The sequence below is a fragment of the Silurus meridionalis genome, chromosome 29, assembly GCF_014805685.1.
Source record: "Silurus meridionalis isolate SWU-2019-XX chromosome 29, ASM1480568v1, whole genome shotgun sequence".
Classification (NCBI taxonomy): domain Eukaryota; kingdom Metazoa; phylum Chordata; class Actinopteri; order Siluriformes; family Siluridae; genus Silurus; species Silurus meridionalis.
In genome coordinates, this window is record NC_060912.1 from 3,903,141 (window position 1) to 3,920,172 (window position 17,032).

The window sequence follows — 17,032 nt, forward strand, 5'->3', positions numbered from 1 at the left end:
GGTGAAAAAAATCACTTTTTGCAAGGATTGTAAACTGAGCCTTTTGTTGTATCAATAACTATTTACTAAGAGGAAAATTACTTCCATATGCTGGTCAAACTAAAAACTTACTTAGCATTTTGATAGAGTTTCAAATAAAATGAGATTATAAATTAGCTTGCAGGCAGCTGGGTGGTGCAGCAAATATTGTTGCTGTGTCACAGCTCCAGTGTTCCCAGTTCTATTGTGAGCTCAGGTTTCTGTCTGTACAGTATTTCTGTGCATGTTCTCCTCATGTTTGAGTGGGTTCTTTATGCCAATAGGTAGATTGGTTAGAATAAATTGGCATTAGGTTCGAAGATAGCAAAGCTAGCCACCACATGCCCAGTGTTCCCAGAATAGGTTCTGGATCCACTGCGAGTCTGACCAGAATAAAGTTGGTACAAAAGATAAACCAGGTAGCATTGTTTTCTGCTTTAGACATAAAACATACACAGAAAAACAGTATATATACCCACAAATCACACACACACACACACACACACACACACACACACACACACACAAACACTATACAATATTCCTTTAATCATTCCTAAAGGCTTTGAAGGGAAAGATATATGTTTTGGGGGTTGCTTTTATAAAGGGGATAGAGATGAAGTATGTTTGACATGTATGGTAGACTGTTCCAGAGCTTCAGTTCAGCAGTCATAAAAAAAACAAAAAAAACAAGGACCTTTCTGTCTTAGCTGAGATCAAGGAGCAGTCAGAAAGACTGTGAGGATACCCTTAAGGGGTTTGAAGCAGTGTGTGTAGAAAGCACATGTCCACAATCGAAGAATGGGGCAGTCAGTTTAAGGTTTTAATATCAAGCAATAAAACCGAATGTAAAGATCAAATGGAAGCCAATGCAGAGAAGCTAAAAGCAGGGTTATATGTTTCCTCTGAACTGCAGCGTTTTGAACTAGTTGTACTCATGCAGGAGATAATTGACTGATCTCAACATCCTCAACATTAACAAATAATCCAGACAAATTTAATAAAATCATGGCAGGGAAGGTACTGTAAAGGTGGCATGCATTTGCTGTGGCATTATTTCAACAAAATATAGAATGCCACAACATCGATTTCCATCAAGAGTTGCATTAGTTATTGCCTGGCTTCTTATATTAAGCACAGGAGAGTTGAACCTCTCTGTAAAATCTTCTCTAGCACATTCCAAAGATTTTAATGGGATTAAAATGAAAATGATTCCTCTGAATCAATTAATTTTAAATAATTAAGTTTATTTCTATAGTAAACATGTAATATAATGTAATGTAATGTAATATAATGTAATATAATGTAACGTAATGTAACAGATTTGTGTGCATTTATCCCCAATAAGCAAGCCTGGGGTGACTGTGGCAAGGAAAAACTCCCTTAGATGAAATTAGGAGGAAACCTTGACTCAAAATCCATCCTCATCTGGGTGACACCAAGTGTATGATTATAAATCATTAAAATCACTCTTACACAATCATTCAAGATTTCTTTCTCAACGTTGTTCACATTTCTTATCTGTTTTCCTTGCATTTTTTTGTTTCTTCTAAAACACAGCACAGGATACGTCCTCTAATATGATTTTTTAAAAATTGTAAGAAAAACCCTGCCCAAATTTTTTTTCAAGAAACCTAGTTACAATTGATAAGCTAAAAGTTTTCAGTAAATATAGATCTATTTTTTTTTTCCAAAAAAATGGTTGTGCGATTGTTTTTATAAATTCTGGGACTGTACCAGGAAACAAGCTTGGGTTTTAATTGCATAGACATTTAAGGCTTTTTTTTAATTTATGGAGGCAGAAAGGGAAAACCGGTGGTGTAGAAATAAGACTTCATATGAAAGACTATAAAGTATGCAGTAAATGAGAAGGAGAAACTGGTCCTAAAAGACTACATTGCATTTCATTAATGGAACAGAGATAAGGAACATGAAATGGAGCGTGGTAGTTCATTGGTTACGGCTATGGACTCTGGATCAGTGGTGGACAGTAATGAAGTAAATAATTCGTTTCGGAACTTAAGTGTTTTTTTTTTGCGTATCTGTACTTTACTCAATTATTTCTGTTTGCGGAGGCTTTTACTTTAACTTCATTACATTTCAAAGTCTTACTTTTTACTCAACTAGATTTGGCAAAATCAGTCATTCCTTTTTATTTATGAGTGGATACAAATGTAACTGGTAAAGAATGCAGCAAGCCACCAATTAAGGTAGAGCATGTGGCAGCCACACAAAAAAATTATAAATAAAACAATAATTTTATTCAGTAAGGAGAACCGAATCCAAATTATAATTAAGGATGACGAAAAATACTCTAAATCCTCAGGAGCCCAATTAAGAAAAAAAGAGGAAAGACGTAGGGGGGCAACATAGAAAAAATAAAGTGTGTATGCAGCTTTGTCCCTCTTCTCGTTATGAGGATAGTAAATGCTAATGCATTTAATGAAATAGGTTAATAACTGTATATCACTTATAACGGCTTATGCTCTGTTGCCTGCTATGCTTTTACACATAGAGCAATAATATTTAGTTTATCTTGCATAACATTATAATTTATAGTATGCAGCAACAAAACAATTACAGCCTAATTAGTCCAGTTGAATTGTTATTAAAAATAGCACTTATAGATTTGGTTACCTTTAATTGGGGTGATGTCATAAAGATTTTCTGGGAATGTACTGAATAGGTCCTGAACCCTAACCCTAACCTGAGTTCAGTATCTCCAGTGCAGCTTAAAGGCTAATTTAAAAGACATATAAAGATATAGATGTTGTATGTACCTTATGGCTACAAATAGCCAAGGAGTTGTAATGTTCTGTCCTTCTAGAGTATGTCTTACTCGCCCAGTAGCTGAAGCAGTGAGGAGCTAAAACCATCATTGCCGCTTGGTGGTATCTACTTAACACGAATATTAACCCTTCGTTACTGTCAACCACTGCTGCTGGGCCCTTGAGAAAGGCCCTTAATTCTCAACTGCTCAGTTGTAACTTGCTCTGGATAAGGGTGACTTAAGATAAGACTTAAGATAAGATGGTTAGAGGTTGAGATGATACTGTGAAACTTAATTTAATAAAATGTTTGCATAAAGAACATATTTTGTCAATAGTATGACTAATGGACATTTTATTTCACGGTAGTGGGTTGTGGACAGGACTTTCATGTAAAATGTCCTAACCTTTAAAAAACTTTTTAAAAAAGTATTGCCGTGTAATTTCTACTGCAGTAAACACAAATCAATCAGGGCTGATGTGTGATTAAAGCAGTGCCTTTTTTGAGATCTTTAGGCATCAAAACAAGGTCTGACTTTGTGAAGTTAATCTGACTGATCCCCATTACATTCATTTCATCTCTATCTCATCTGCCAGCTGCTAATTACATTACATTTAACTGAATTAAGTGTCTAAGTGAAAGTAGATCTGAATTAAATTTTCAGTAAATACACTGCAAGTCTTGGAAGTCTGTGGATTCAGAGACACTGGGCACAGGGTGGGAATACATGCTGAATGTGATGTCAGTCTGATTCATGGCAGCAAACGCACACACGCTTGCACACACACACACACACACACACACACACACACACACACACACACACACACACACTGTGTTCATTTGTATTGACACCAAGGGACAATTACGTTTAATGTGGATGTCTTCTTTTTGTATACAGTATTTTGGACGGTACGAGAGATGAAATGAGAATGGTCAGTTGTTGAGAATATAAAAGTAGTGAAACTCAGTGGTGGGTTCAGTTGTGATGGCTTAGAAAATCCATTCTTTTTGAAGAAACAGTAGGGCAGATCTCTAGAATGGCAGGCTACTGCATGGACACAAACTGAGCTTCTTTCATCAAACAAGCCTATTGATCTATGTTTCAACAGAACCTCACAACTTTCTGTCTTTTTTATTTGTTAGAAATTTAATTTGAATAATTATTAAGATTAAGATTATTAATTATTATGTTTTCTGCTCAATTTTTCTCACTCTTTATTTATACACTAAGGTGTGCCTGGGACAAGGAATGAGGTTTTCTATGACTGCTGTAAGGAGCCATACCCAGACGTGACATTTGTGGTTACCATCCGTAGACGAACGCTCTACTACGCCCTGAACCTCCTCATTCCCTGCGTACTGCTCTCCTCCATGACTCTACTGATTTTTGTGCTACCTGCTGATTCTGGAGAGAAGATCTCACTGGGTAATGAGACAGAGTAAGAGAGAAGAGATGGGAGTTTTTAATTTTTTTTTTTTTACCATTTTTGTTTTTGCATCTTTTGTATTCATCTAGCTTTATTAGTTATTTAAAGTGACGAGTTCCACTTTGCAAAACAAACACCTACAAGTTTCCTATATAATGTTATTCTTGTTTACACAAAAGCTTTACAAGAGGACAATACATTATAAATTTGGCCCATCTCCAGTATCTTGACTTTACTGCTTGCCCTAAGGTGAAATCGATCCAACATTTTTTTTTGTTTACACAGAAACCTTTACACATCACTAAATGCAAAATCAAATGTTTTACAAAAGAATAAGATTATAAGAAATCAGAAGTGATCAAATTATTCCCATGAGCTTGCCTTCTCAGTTCCTGCCACATTGTTGCTGACTCAGCATTACAGGAAACCTACATGTGCAGCATTCTATTTCACCCCTCATGACTGCCAGAATAACCTGGTGAATGTCTGCCACTACTTTATAAGTAAGTTATACACTTCAGGACTAAATGGAAAGGTGCTTTAAAATTGGAAGGCACATTCGAAAGCATAAGCATGCTGAGGCAATGGGAAGATGGAAGCATGCATCTTGCAGATGTAATAAATTATGCCTGTTAGCTTAAGAATGTGAAAGTGAAAGTATTTTACAAAGCAGTGTGACCATTCCAAATTACCAAGCATATGGACTCACTGGTCATCTTCTGCCTAAGAAAGTATGCTGATGATGAACTGTGGGATATTCCATTTCAATCACGCCTCTAGCCAAAATGGAACGGACTTTTTGGGTCGAAGTAGCAATTTTTTTCAGGGTCTGACATTTACAAGGCACTGAGCCTTGACGCTGATGGGGGCTGATGACTGAACTATAATACTTTTATTCAACAGCTTCTTGTCTGGGCTTTTTGGCAGAGGCTTGGTTTAGATCCTTTCCTGTTAGGTGAATATGAAACAGTGTGCTAGGGGCCTGGAACATTTTCAGGAGATGCTCACGATCAATCTGACATTGAATGGGGAATTTTTGTGTATTGCTATCTCCAGCTTTCTCCACAATGGTTCAAGTCTTGCTTTTACAGTAGCTAGACCATTTTTCAGGGTATTGCTATTGCCAGTTTTGATATTTAAATTAAATTATGCTATTTTTACTCAAATGTCTGCAGAGTTTAGGTTGAATTGAGCAACACCAAAAATAAAAAACAATGAGTGAGGGACAGTTCAGTAGGTGAAAATGTCTCTTTGATAAGTTCTGTGCTCATGATACCCTCAGATTCCTGTTCTTGGCTGACAGGAGTGAAACCTAATCTGTTTTTTTGTTTTTGTAGCCCAACTACAAGTTGGATGTGTTCTGCATTTTGATATGATTTTCACCATGGTTGTGAAGAATAATTATTTTAGTTAGTTTTCCTGTCAGCTCAGAGCAGTCTGGTCATTGTCTTCTGACCTCACTCATCAGCAAGGTGTTTCAGTCGGTAAAACATTTCAGTATTTCAGTATTTTCTGCAAATCTGGCACAGACAAACATGCACGATTTGAAACTCAGATCAGGCTGCCACATGATTGACATATACATATATACATATAAAAACATGATTAGATGTCATGTCCTTTTCACATGGTTTTGTGATCATTTGAGACTGTACGTTTATTTTATTTCGGATTTATGAAAGTAGTTTGCTCATGTTTTACCTTGTACCTGCAGTGTGTCCCTTGTGGACTTTTATATTTTCCATCGGCTGAAACTAGACAGTTATGGATGTTTCTCCATTTTTTCTCGGAGTTCATTCATTAATAGCATTTTCCTAAAGGCCCATCCATCATGTTTATTGATTGTGGGGAATACTGGTGGTTGTGATAGTTGCTTTTTTTCTTTTATATGGTATGCCAGGAGTGCACTTTTGAAATTTAAATACAAAAATTACAAAAGAAAATAAAAGAAGATTGAGGAAGATTTAGTAAGAAATAGAGAGGGGTGTAAATTGATGGGCACGAGAAGCAGAGGAAGAGATGAATAGCAGAGAGAGGGAGGGAAAGGAGGACATGAACAGGAATAAAGTGAGATTGGGGAAGACAAATGGCCTGGTGTAATTCTTTTTTTTAGTTGAATCCAGTGATAGGTGAACCATACACATACATCCAGCTGGCCAGTTTTGCCTCATCTAAGTGCAAATATTTATCGCCAGGTAGTAATTCTCATCTTCTGCATGCACGATTTCTATGTTTACACTGAATTTTAAATATCTAACGCATTCTAAGTAAACTTCTTATCATTCATTAGACAATCCAAAAGAGTCTCCTTCATTTGTTTTAGCCTTTTGTATATATTTTTTATAACTGGAAATGTAAGTATTAAGGATTTAAGTGCCACTTTGTTGTTTAGTTGTATTAGTTATTAACCATTCCATTTACAATTTGAATATATAAAATACATAATTTATTATTGTTTTATCTCTTTTCTACAGGTATTACAGTTCTGCTATCACTAACAGTCTTCATGTTACTGGTGGCAGAAATTATGCCTGCAACCTCTGACTCCATTCCACTTATAGGTCAGTATGTGTGCAACACAGTACAACAAGCCCCTGGAGTCATACAAACCTTTGTGTGTGTGTATGTGTGTGTTTGTGTGTGTGTGTGTGTGTGTGTGTGTGTGTGTGTGTGTGTGTGTGTGTGAACATTTCTGTACCCTTAACCTAGTATATGACTCATCCATTTTGTCCTCATTTAGAGTTCACTTAACCAGCAGGAGTAGTCTGGTATGATGTCATTATAGATGCGGGTGGTAATAGTATGTCTCAGACTGTATATATCTCAGGTTGAGCCTACAGCGAAATTCCCTGGTGTTGGTTAGATGATCGGACCATTTGCTTATCTTTAAAACGTAATAGAATTAATACATTCTGAATAGGAAATAAATTATATGACAGTAAAAGAAAAATTGAGTAAAGAGGTGCTGAAATAAAAATGCTATATACCAAGTGCTTTTGAAAGATACACACACACACACACACACACACACACACACACACACACACACACACACACACACACACACACCTTTCATTCATATGTGCTTTTTGAACATCCCCTTCCACATTAAGACCCCATTTGCTGTTATAATAACCTTCACTCTTCTAGGAAGATGTTTCACTAGATTTTGGAGTGTGCTTGTGGAGATTTGTGCTCATTCAGCCACAAGGGTGTTAGTAAATTCAGCTACTGATGTAGGTGAGGTGAGGAAACCTGGGATGCAGTCAGCATGCACATTTATCTCCCCAAATGTGTTCAATAGAGTTAAGGTCAGAGCTCTGTAGAAGGACACTCAAGATCTTCCACTCCAACCCATGTACTGTAAAACATATCTTCCTGGAGCTGGCTTCGTGTACAAGGGCATTGTCAAGTTAAAACAGATTTGGGCCCCCTAGTTGAAATCAAGGGAAAATGTATTGGATTGAAATGCAATAGTGTAACATTGGGGTAAGTTTGAGGAAGAACCACATATGGCTGGGAAATTCTGGCCCCATACTCTTATCCATTTAACATTTAAAGTTCATCTGCTCTATATGTGTTAAATTATGAATGATGACTGAATAACTTGCTGTTTTTCATTCTGTCATACTTTTTCTCTTTAATATTTATAACCATGGTGATCTCTTTTTACATAAACTGCTGTTCTCTGTATTGCATTTTTTTCCATGTCTTATTTTAGGCAAAGTATGAATGCTTTTTTTATGGTTCGAATCCATTTTTTTAAAGAAGAATATAAATCAAACATTAATGCCCCCCCTCTTCTTTCTCTCTCTCTCTCTCTCTCTCTCTCTCTCTCTCTCTCTCTCTCTCTCTCTCAGGGCAGTACTTTGCCAGTATAATGATCATTGTTGGGATGTCAGTTATAGCAACTGTGGTTGTACTACAATATCATCATCACGATCCGAATGGGGGAAACATGCCTAAATGGGTAAATCTCTCCTTACAACCACACACACAAACCTACACGCATATATTTTACCAGCAGGTTCATAAATCATAAATAACGTACGGATACGAGCAGATTTGTTGAAATCCCTGCTAGAAGAACTAACCTGAATTAGACAAAAGTATCCATCATGGTTAATTCAATTTAATAGAAATCTGACTTTGCTTTGACATTTGGATTAAACAGAATATTTCAAATAATTGAACAAATGAAAAGATTACAGACACATTTGTTATTACCTCTAAAGAAATATCAGTAATTGAATTATTTCGTTTTTCCAGAATGTTTATTTTAATTAATTGCTAATGCACATTCTTGCTATCTTGTGATAAGACATTCATCAGGCATTCAGCCTATTTAAATGGAGAAGCAGTCACTCTTTGGTATCATTGTGTGCACCATACTAAGCATGAACCAAAGTAAAGGACAGCGTTGTCTGAGGAGGGCAAGCATGTTAAATGTTATTGGCTCTAATACTATCTCAAGCCAGTATGATGTTCCTGTGACTATGGTTACAAATATTAAAAGTTCATGGTTCATTAGATTATATTCAGCCTCCCTGGATGTGGCTGCAAAAGGAAATTTGACTTCACTGTTGAAAGAAAAACATACAAAAAAGGCACACTGGAATCTGCTGCTATGCATATTTAAAAGCTGTAATGCTTCAATGAAATATCCTTTGGACAGATTAGACAACTTTTTGCCAAGGCACAATAGTTGTATGTATAAAAGAAAAAATTAAAAAAGTGTGAAACATGGAGGAAGCTCGTTTAGGTTTTTGGAGCTGCTTTGTGTCTGGGTAGGTGGTAGCTTAGTGGTGAAGGCATTGGATTTTGAATCCAAAGGTCACAAGTTCAAATCCCAACCACACCAAGCTGCCACTTCTGGGCCCCTGAGCAAAACCCTTAACCCCTATAGTGGCTCAGTTGTATGAATAAGATAAAAGTTGCTTTGGATAAAGGTGTCTGCCAAATGCCATTAATTTAAAAATACATTGAATTCTCAAGACTACCAAGACATTCTGAAGCAGAACACACAAGCCCGCATCAGAAAGTTACATCTGAACACTGTACGCACTTAGTAAGTGCTATTTCTGCAAGCAATCGCCACAATGTTACAATGTTACTCTAAAAATTACAGTTCCCCTTCACTTAAACTAAGAGGGTTAAGGTTAAAGTATATTAACTCAGGATGAGCTGGAGTACCAATTGAACCATACAGCCACATTCAACAATCTAGAAGAAATTCTTCCCAGTAAGATTATCATAATAGCATAGATGTGCAAATCTGGACAATTAACTCCACCAAATACACCAAATGCCACCATGAAAAGTGGGGTTTATATGTTAAATCTGACTTGAACAGCTACTGGCAATGTGTCATGGCCTTAGAATTACACTGGAGAAAATGTCTATTATTATTCACAGGCACGTTGATCTTAACAAAGCACGTCTTACGTTGGCTCAGTGCAATTTCTTCACTATTTTACATTTGTGTGGGATAATGAAAATGATTTTAGTTGATTTTGACTTGGCATTAGAGCAGTTAAAGTGAGTGTAGTATTTTCATAATATAAGTTTCTACATCAGTCATTAAAAATTCAAGATGTATTGCAGCATATGCATGCATAAAGCGGGAAAAAAAATACTGTACTGAGTGTTTGTGCAGCCCAAACACAGACACAGTGTCAGCCACTGTCTGTTCCTGTTGTCTCTATTTGGGTCAGAAACATTGACAGGACTGGCTTTATGAATTGGTCATTTTCCAAAGAGGAATTTGTATGATAGCAAAAGGAAATATTTTAAAGTCATCATTGAGGATTTTTGTTCATTTTGTTGTCATTATTCTGCATGTCACTGTTATTGTGTCATCTGACCTGCGGGTGCATTAAATAATGTACCAAATTCTTAAAAGAAAGCTTACTTACATGTAGTATAACACACTTACATTCCAAAAAGGTACAGAATTATTTGATATCTATACTATATACCAGAAGTGCCAAACTCCTATGATGGGCCAAAAACCAAAGGGCTGTTGGATCAAAAAAAAAGTTGCATTATAGAGAAACAATTTATTGACAGGGGGCAAATGCAAATTTTCTGAGGGGTATTCAAGACCCTTCCCATGCCAAATAAAGAGAGTAAATTTAAGAATAAATACATTACATGCAATGCCCCTCTTGTGCCCCCCCCCATGTGGAACCCCACATTGGATGCACCTTCAGTCTCAGAGAGGGGCAATATTTGTATTCAACTTCAACAAAAGCTGGTTCTCAAAGTTTTCGAGCTCTTTTTGGACTGAAAAAGAGGGTAGTGGCGATGAAGAAGTCATTTACAGGTAGCAGATGCGGGTAGAGGAGTGTTGAGCCGTAATGACGTCTTCAACAGAGGTGCAACGACGTCAATGTATGTACCTTTAACTCCACTATATTTTAATTGACAGTGACTGTTACCAATTGGTAACAGTCACTGTCAATTAAAATATAGTGGAGTTAAAGGTACATACATTGAATCATAAATGTAGTTGAGTAGAGCAAAACCGCTTATATTTTGGACACTCAGTAAAACTAGAAAGTAGCTAAAAAATTACTTAAGTACAGTAACAAAGTACATTTACTCAAATACTTTACACCACTGAATATTAACCCCTTCTATACTTATAACTGTGTAGAGACTTTTTTCTTATTATGCCTATTTTTCTTTTCATAATGAAGCATATATAATGATTTCTATGAACTATTTATTTAAAAAGCTTGTTTGATGTTAATGTGAGGAATAGGCTCGTCTCCTAAGCCAGCATTTTTCTCTACCGTGCACAGCAAGACATTTTTAGCTAAATATATCATTATGGTTTATGCCTTTCTCTGCCCAGAATTGTGGGAGGAAGTCCAAATTGTGAATAATTGAAATGATACTAAATGTATGTGATACTCATGAAACTGGACCTAGACAAGTCTTTAGCTATCAGAATCACATTTTTCCCCTTAGATTTGAGGTAAAAGTTTGTTTCAACTACTGTTTAAGTAATGCAGTCAGTAATCTCCTTAGAATAATGTTGATTATTTTGAAAGGAAATGCACAAAGTAACAAAACCAATCATAATAGATTTTACTCACAAAGTGAAAAGGATTCGTTTGTCATTCAAGTTCAATCTTTCAAGTGAAAATTGGAAAGTTCAGGCAATTATCATATCAGTATATTTATTTTCATAAAGAAATAAAAGACTTCTGGTGGCTTTACAAAGCTTCACAGGAATTTCAAACAAGAAGATCGGATTAATTTAAGAAGCAAGAAAATATTTCTCTATTTCTCTTGCTTTTAAATTGAACTGCACAAGTAATTTTTTAGAGGACTTATAACAAATACATTGTGATATTAAGACTTTATTCTCAGAATCCCACAGCTTTCACATTTTAACAGTTGCTAGACTGTCACGCTTATATAAATCATGCTGCTTGAGTACTAATTAGAATGAAAACCTACTGAAGGTTACACAATTACAAAAGAGATATAATATTTAACATTTTATTATACTTTTTTTTATCATTTTGAATACCAACATCCTTATCACTGAGGCCCAAGATGAAAAGGTTTTTAATTCAATGTGGTTATCTGTAATTGCTTTTTTCTTCCCCAATTATTTGCCTTTTTTTTCTTTCTTTTTTTTAAGGTCCAGCTGGTTCTGCTCCAGTGGGTGGCCTGGTTTTTGCGCATGAAGCGTCCTGGTGAGTGTGAAGACCCTGAGCGTCCTCCATGTGCTCCGCATTTACGCCGTTGCTCTTCAGGCTCCCATACCGGCAGCCTTCCCAACACAGTGGACCACCACCAACACCATCATGTGCCTACCACACTACATCCACTTCACCCTCAGAGCCTCTTGCAAGCAGCAGGCCATGCCAACCACATCCCCTTACAAATTAACAGTGTTAACAACAACGGAAACCTGCTCTACACTGGGTTTCCAAGCTTGGATGAGGCCTCGCCGCCTCCGTTATTGACCGACTCAGCCCCAAGGAACAGCATATCAGGTGTTGTCACTCGACCAGGGTCATCCAGCCCACCACCTCACTTGCCTCCGCATTTCAGCATTCCACCACCTCCCCCAACACCAAACCTGGAAGCCCCTGGATGCCCCAGTACGGTCTCGGGTGGTGCTGGTGGTTGTTCATGCTCAGCAGCTAGTGGCAGTGCAGGAGACCCACAGCTGCAGGCTATCCTGGATGAAGTGCGCTACATTGCTGAGCGTTTCAGAGCCCAGGACGAAAGTGACAGTGTAAAAGAGCAGTGGAAATTTGCAGGGGCTGTCATTGATCGCCTCTGCCTTGTTGCCTTCAGTGTCTTTAACATCATCTGTACCATCTCCATCCTCATGTCAGCGCCCAATTTTGTCGAAGCAGTTTCCAAGGATTTCATTTGATGGGATGCAAATGAATGCACAATGTGTAGATCAGGAAAGCCTGTCTGTACAGAGGAAATATTTCAGACTGTTCATCAAAGACCTTCGAGTTGTGGGGGAAAAAATAAAGTGTATTAAACAACGGGACTCTATAACTTTACATACTAGACAGACAAATGGACAGAAATTGACTTATTTGTCATACAAACATTAACCTCAAAGAGAAAGGGGAGTCAATGGGAACTAAATTCTTATTTGAAAGAATGTAACATGGTCTTGTCATCATAGGGCAGTACAAGATCACTGTGAAGTGTCCAAATATATTTTGAGAATGTGCATGTTTGGGTGTGGTGCACTGAATGAAAAAAAAAGAGCTGGTAAGTGCGAGCAACAAAAGCGAGAGTGGAGGAGGGGCTCAGGATGTTTGTGTAGATGGTGTTGACTTTTCCAAACATTTTTTCCAAAATCTTTCATGAGAAGAAAAGAAGAAAATGGGGATAAGGCTTACTTTCCCTATTTTCTTTTAATAGTACACAGAGGAGTAAGAAGCCTTTTTGCAGCAAAATACAGTAAAGCAATAGGAAGTTGAGGAATATAGACATTAAGGGGGGATGCAATGCAGAATGCTCGTTAAACCTACCAAGAGACCGCGGGATGAAGATTGTAAATCATCACTGAGGGAAGAGCGGATGGGAGGACAAAGGCAATGAAAGAGAGCACAAGTCAAAGGAGAAGGAGGATTGAATTGAAGGCAAGTTAGAAAAGGGATTGGTGATCGATTGTTATTATTTATTGGCATAAAAAAAAAAAAGATGTGAATTAAAGAGTGTAAGAATTCAAAACAGTGACGGTGAAAAGTAAGAGCGTGAAGTACGAACAAAGGCAAAGCAGGAATCCCTTTGGGGGAGAGGAGTAAAATAGAGCATCTCACATTTTGAAACATGGCACACAGATGCAACTTCATTCAAATGAAACAAAACAACAGACTAGACTTATAGAAGGTAAAGAAAGAGAGATTGATAGCGATGAGAAAACAGGATGGAACATTGGAAAAATTCCCTTGAGATACACTGAGAAATGGCACACAGGCACTAACGACACTTTTACAGTCTTCCAGGCATTTTATTCCCCAACCTCACAAAGTTTGCAAAGAGGAAAGAAAAAAAAAAAAACATGCAAAATATTCACTTCCACTGCCCCCAGTTAACAGAAACTGTGGATTACCAAAGAATGAAGTGTAAGAGAAGCTGCAAGTCTCTACACATTCACTCATTATTTTCTTCTTAACCATTAAACACATTTCACGCTATTTGACTTTCAGACCAGAAGACCATATTGTATATTTAGTCAAAAGTAATTCAGCTGGACTAAACATAATACCAAGTATGTAGAAGGTGCTGTAGTGCTGAAAGCAGTGTGGCTGAAACGTTTTTAATATTTTAGGTTTTATTTTTCTCTATTTCCTCATTTGCCATCAATGCTCCCAATGCATTTAGGTTTTATACATCAGTTTCACATTTACAAGTTGTTGTTTTTTTTTTCAATATTCCATAGCACTTATTCATCAAACTTATTATGGTTAATTGTTAATGGAAAATCCATGAAACAGACATTGAGCAGTTATGTAAGTCTATGGGTAGAATATTCTAAAATCTACTTCCATTTCTCCACAACTCAGATGAGGAAACGCCAATGAGACTCATTTATGACTCATAATGTAGCATTGGAATTTCAGACTGGTTACTTTGAACCAAACCCCATAATGAGACAGTGAGCTCACTCACACAAAACATCTAAACATCTATAAGGACGTTAGAAAGATGTAGACTGGAAGCAGTTATGCAGTGCAATTTTCCATATTACAGTGAGCACAAACTGATTGTCATGCTGTCTCAGTGCTCTGAACAATTTAAACAGTAGTCAATAATTATAATAGAGCAGCTTGTTTTCTTTTTTTTACATCCTATGTAAGGCCTGGGAAAGAACTGTATGTGTCTGAATTTGGTCTATTATTTGTTCATTATAAAAACATACAGGAAAGGACATGAGCACAGAAAATAACTGGTTTATAAGGAGTGAGCTGTGAAGGTAATAGGGCTGGAGTCTGATTGATTATACCTAAACTGCCGGAGTTTGATATTGAAAGACCTGTTCCACCCCCTGACATCAGAAACATTACTGAAAAGATAAATGAAAAATGCATCCCATGTATTTGTTTATAGCTGGCCTGACATGTAACCTCCAGATAACTAAAGTTAAAGTGATTACAACTTTACAACACAAAAACATTCACCACCCAGAATTCAGATTTTTTTTTTTCAGAATGAACTTTACATATCTTTACTGATCATAAGGTTGGGGGTTCAAGCCCCAGCAGTGCTACACTGCCACTATTGGGTCCTTGAACCTTGAGTTGCTGAACCTGTGCAAACCCCCCCACCTTCCTGACAAGCTGGGGTATGCAAAAGCCTTTTATTCAAGGCTCTGGGTTACTGATCAGAATGCCATGGGTTCAAGCCTCAGTTTTGCTAAGCTGCAACTTTTGGGCCCTTGAGCAAGGCCTTTAACCCACTGTGCTCCAGGTACACTGTATCATGGCTGACCTCAGCTTCCCTAACATCACTTGGATATGCAGAGAAACAATTTCACTGTTCTGTAATGTATATGGGACAAGTAGAAGCCCCTTTACCTTATCCAGACTTATCTCAGTTATACATGTGAGTAATTGAAGGTTAAGGGCCTTGCTCAAGGGCCCAGCAGTGGCAGCTTGGTGGTGCTAGGATTTGAACCCACAAACGTCCAATTAGAAGTTCAACATCTTATTCACCTCCCCAATTATGACAATTAAAATTAAGATTGTGAGCCAGAAGGTTTGGTATGGACAAAATCTAGAGCACCAGAACTACATTATAAATAACAGCACAACCAAAACCGGGCACTTAGAATTAGTTTCATGAGCAAGCAAAAATAGTATTTATGATAACAAAAATAAATTTGGACATGACAGTGAGAGGAAAGAGAAGATTTTATTAATTGCTTAGCTGTGCAGGTTAATCAAACAACTGATTCAGCAGAAATACAACAGCAGCCACCTTTTGGAAGCGACTACATTTTTACCAACAGCACAGACTTAGATGGTGTCCAGAGCAGGAGATATTAAGAAACATTCAGGACCATGTCTATGCATTTTGTGGGCATATGCTTCAGTCATCTGAAGCGTGTTAACGTGCATCTATGTATGTATGTATGTATGTGTGTGTGTGTGTGTGTGTGTGTGTGAGACCGTCATCCTGGTGTGAAGTGTGGTTATAAGTGACCCTGGCCAGGATAAACTACTTACCAAAAATGAATGAATGAATTAATTGTGTATTCCATCTTCTCATCGAACGAGTACAAAGACTGGTTGAAAGTAAATTAATGAGAAAATCATTAATATCTCACTCCCTCTACAATGCCAACAATATTACATGTGCATTAATCAAAAGAAATCAGATTTTCCTTCACATTCACCAGTTAATTGTCAACACTAATTAATATTCTCGACACACACACACACACCTCTATTTGTGGAGCCATAATACAGAGCACATGTAAGTGCTACTGGCAGCAAAATCAATACTCTAGCTGTCCTTTCAAGCTTGTGTGTCCCATCAAGGCACCATTACGGCCAGAAATCATGATCAGCAGCAACATGCATGAAGTTCTCAGGCTTAACCTGGTAAAAACTTAGTAAATTGCTTAATTGTTATTTCTCTTGATTGTCCTCCTATGCATAAGTCACAGTGTAGCTGGCTGTACAGCACTCAACAGGGCAGCCATGCACTAGCCAGCTGCTTTAAAATGACTGCAGTCTTTGCAGGTATCTCAGTACATGATTATGCCATGAGACTCTCAAAATGCACCGAAGTTCTGCTACTGAAAAAGGTCCCTGATGCTTCTCTGAGCCAGTAATTGCTTTCACGGTCAGTGCTGCAGTTCTCAGTTAGATGCTGCCCAGATTCTGGAATGATGGAACAACCTGAGTATGTGATGATTGATGGTGAAGACAGAAGGGTTGGGGTTTATTGTATCTTTGGACTTATGAAGCACATTCCACAGGAGCTCTCTTTTGATAGTGTCAGAGGCCTTGGAGAGGTTGACAAAGGCTATAAACAGATTTCGATGTTCTCAGCACTTTTGTTGCCACATATACATACACACCACAGACACTCAATTTCCTGACTATTAAATAAAATATTCTTTCCTAATACACTGTGCTTTGCAGTAGATTATTTCATGACCTGCTTGGTATTATTAGATGAAAAAAACAAAGGATGAATGAATAAGAGTGGTATGAGAGTAAAGGATGAGGCAGATGTGCTGAAAATGCTGATGTGTGGTCTTAGCTGGATGGGGTTTTAATTGATGGCTCGTTCAGAAAGGAGAGAGAGAG

At 37.4% G+C, this 17,032-nt stretch overlaps 1 protein-coding gene across 1 annotated transcript in view; it reads left to right on the plus strand.

Moving 5' to 3' along the window:
• chrna11 (cholinergic receptor, nicotinic, alpha 11) overlaps positions 1-16,812 on the plus strand; it is a 53,232-nt gene extending 36,420 nt beyond the window's left edge. The window contains exons 7-10 of the mRNA XM_046843665.1: positions 4,022-4,216; positions 6,692-6,778; positions 8,078-8,187; positions 11,875-16,812. Coding sequence (XP_046699621.1) covers positions 4,022-4,216; positions 6,692-6,778; positions 8,078-8,187; positions 11,875-12,621 — 1,139 coding nt within the window. The 3' untranslated portion in view covers positions 12,622-16,812. The remainder of the gene's footprint in view (positions 1-4,021; positions 4,217-6,691; positions 6,779-8,077; positions 8,188-11,874) is intronic.
• Positions 16,813-17,032: the final 220 nt, after the last annotated feature.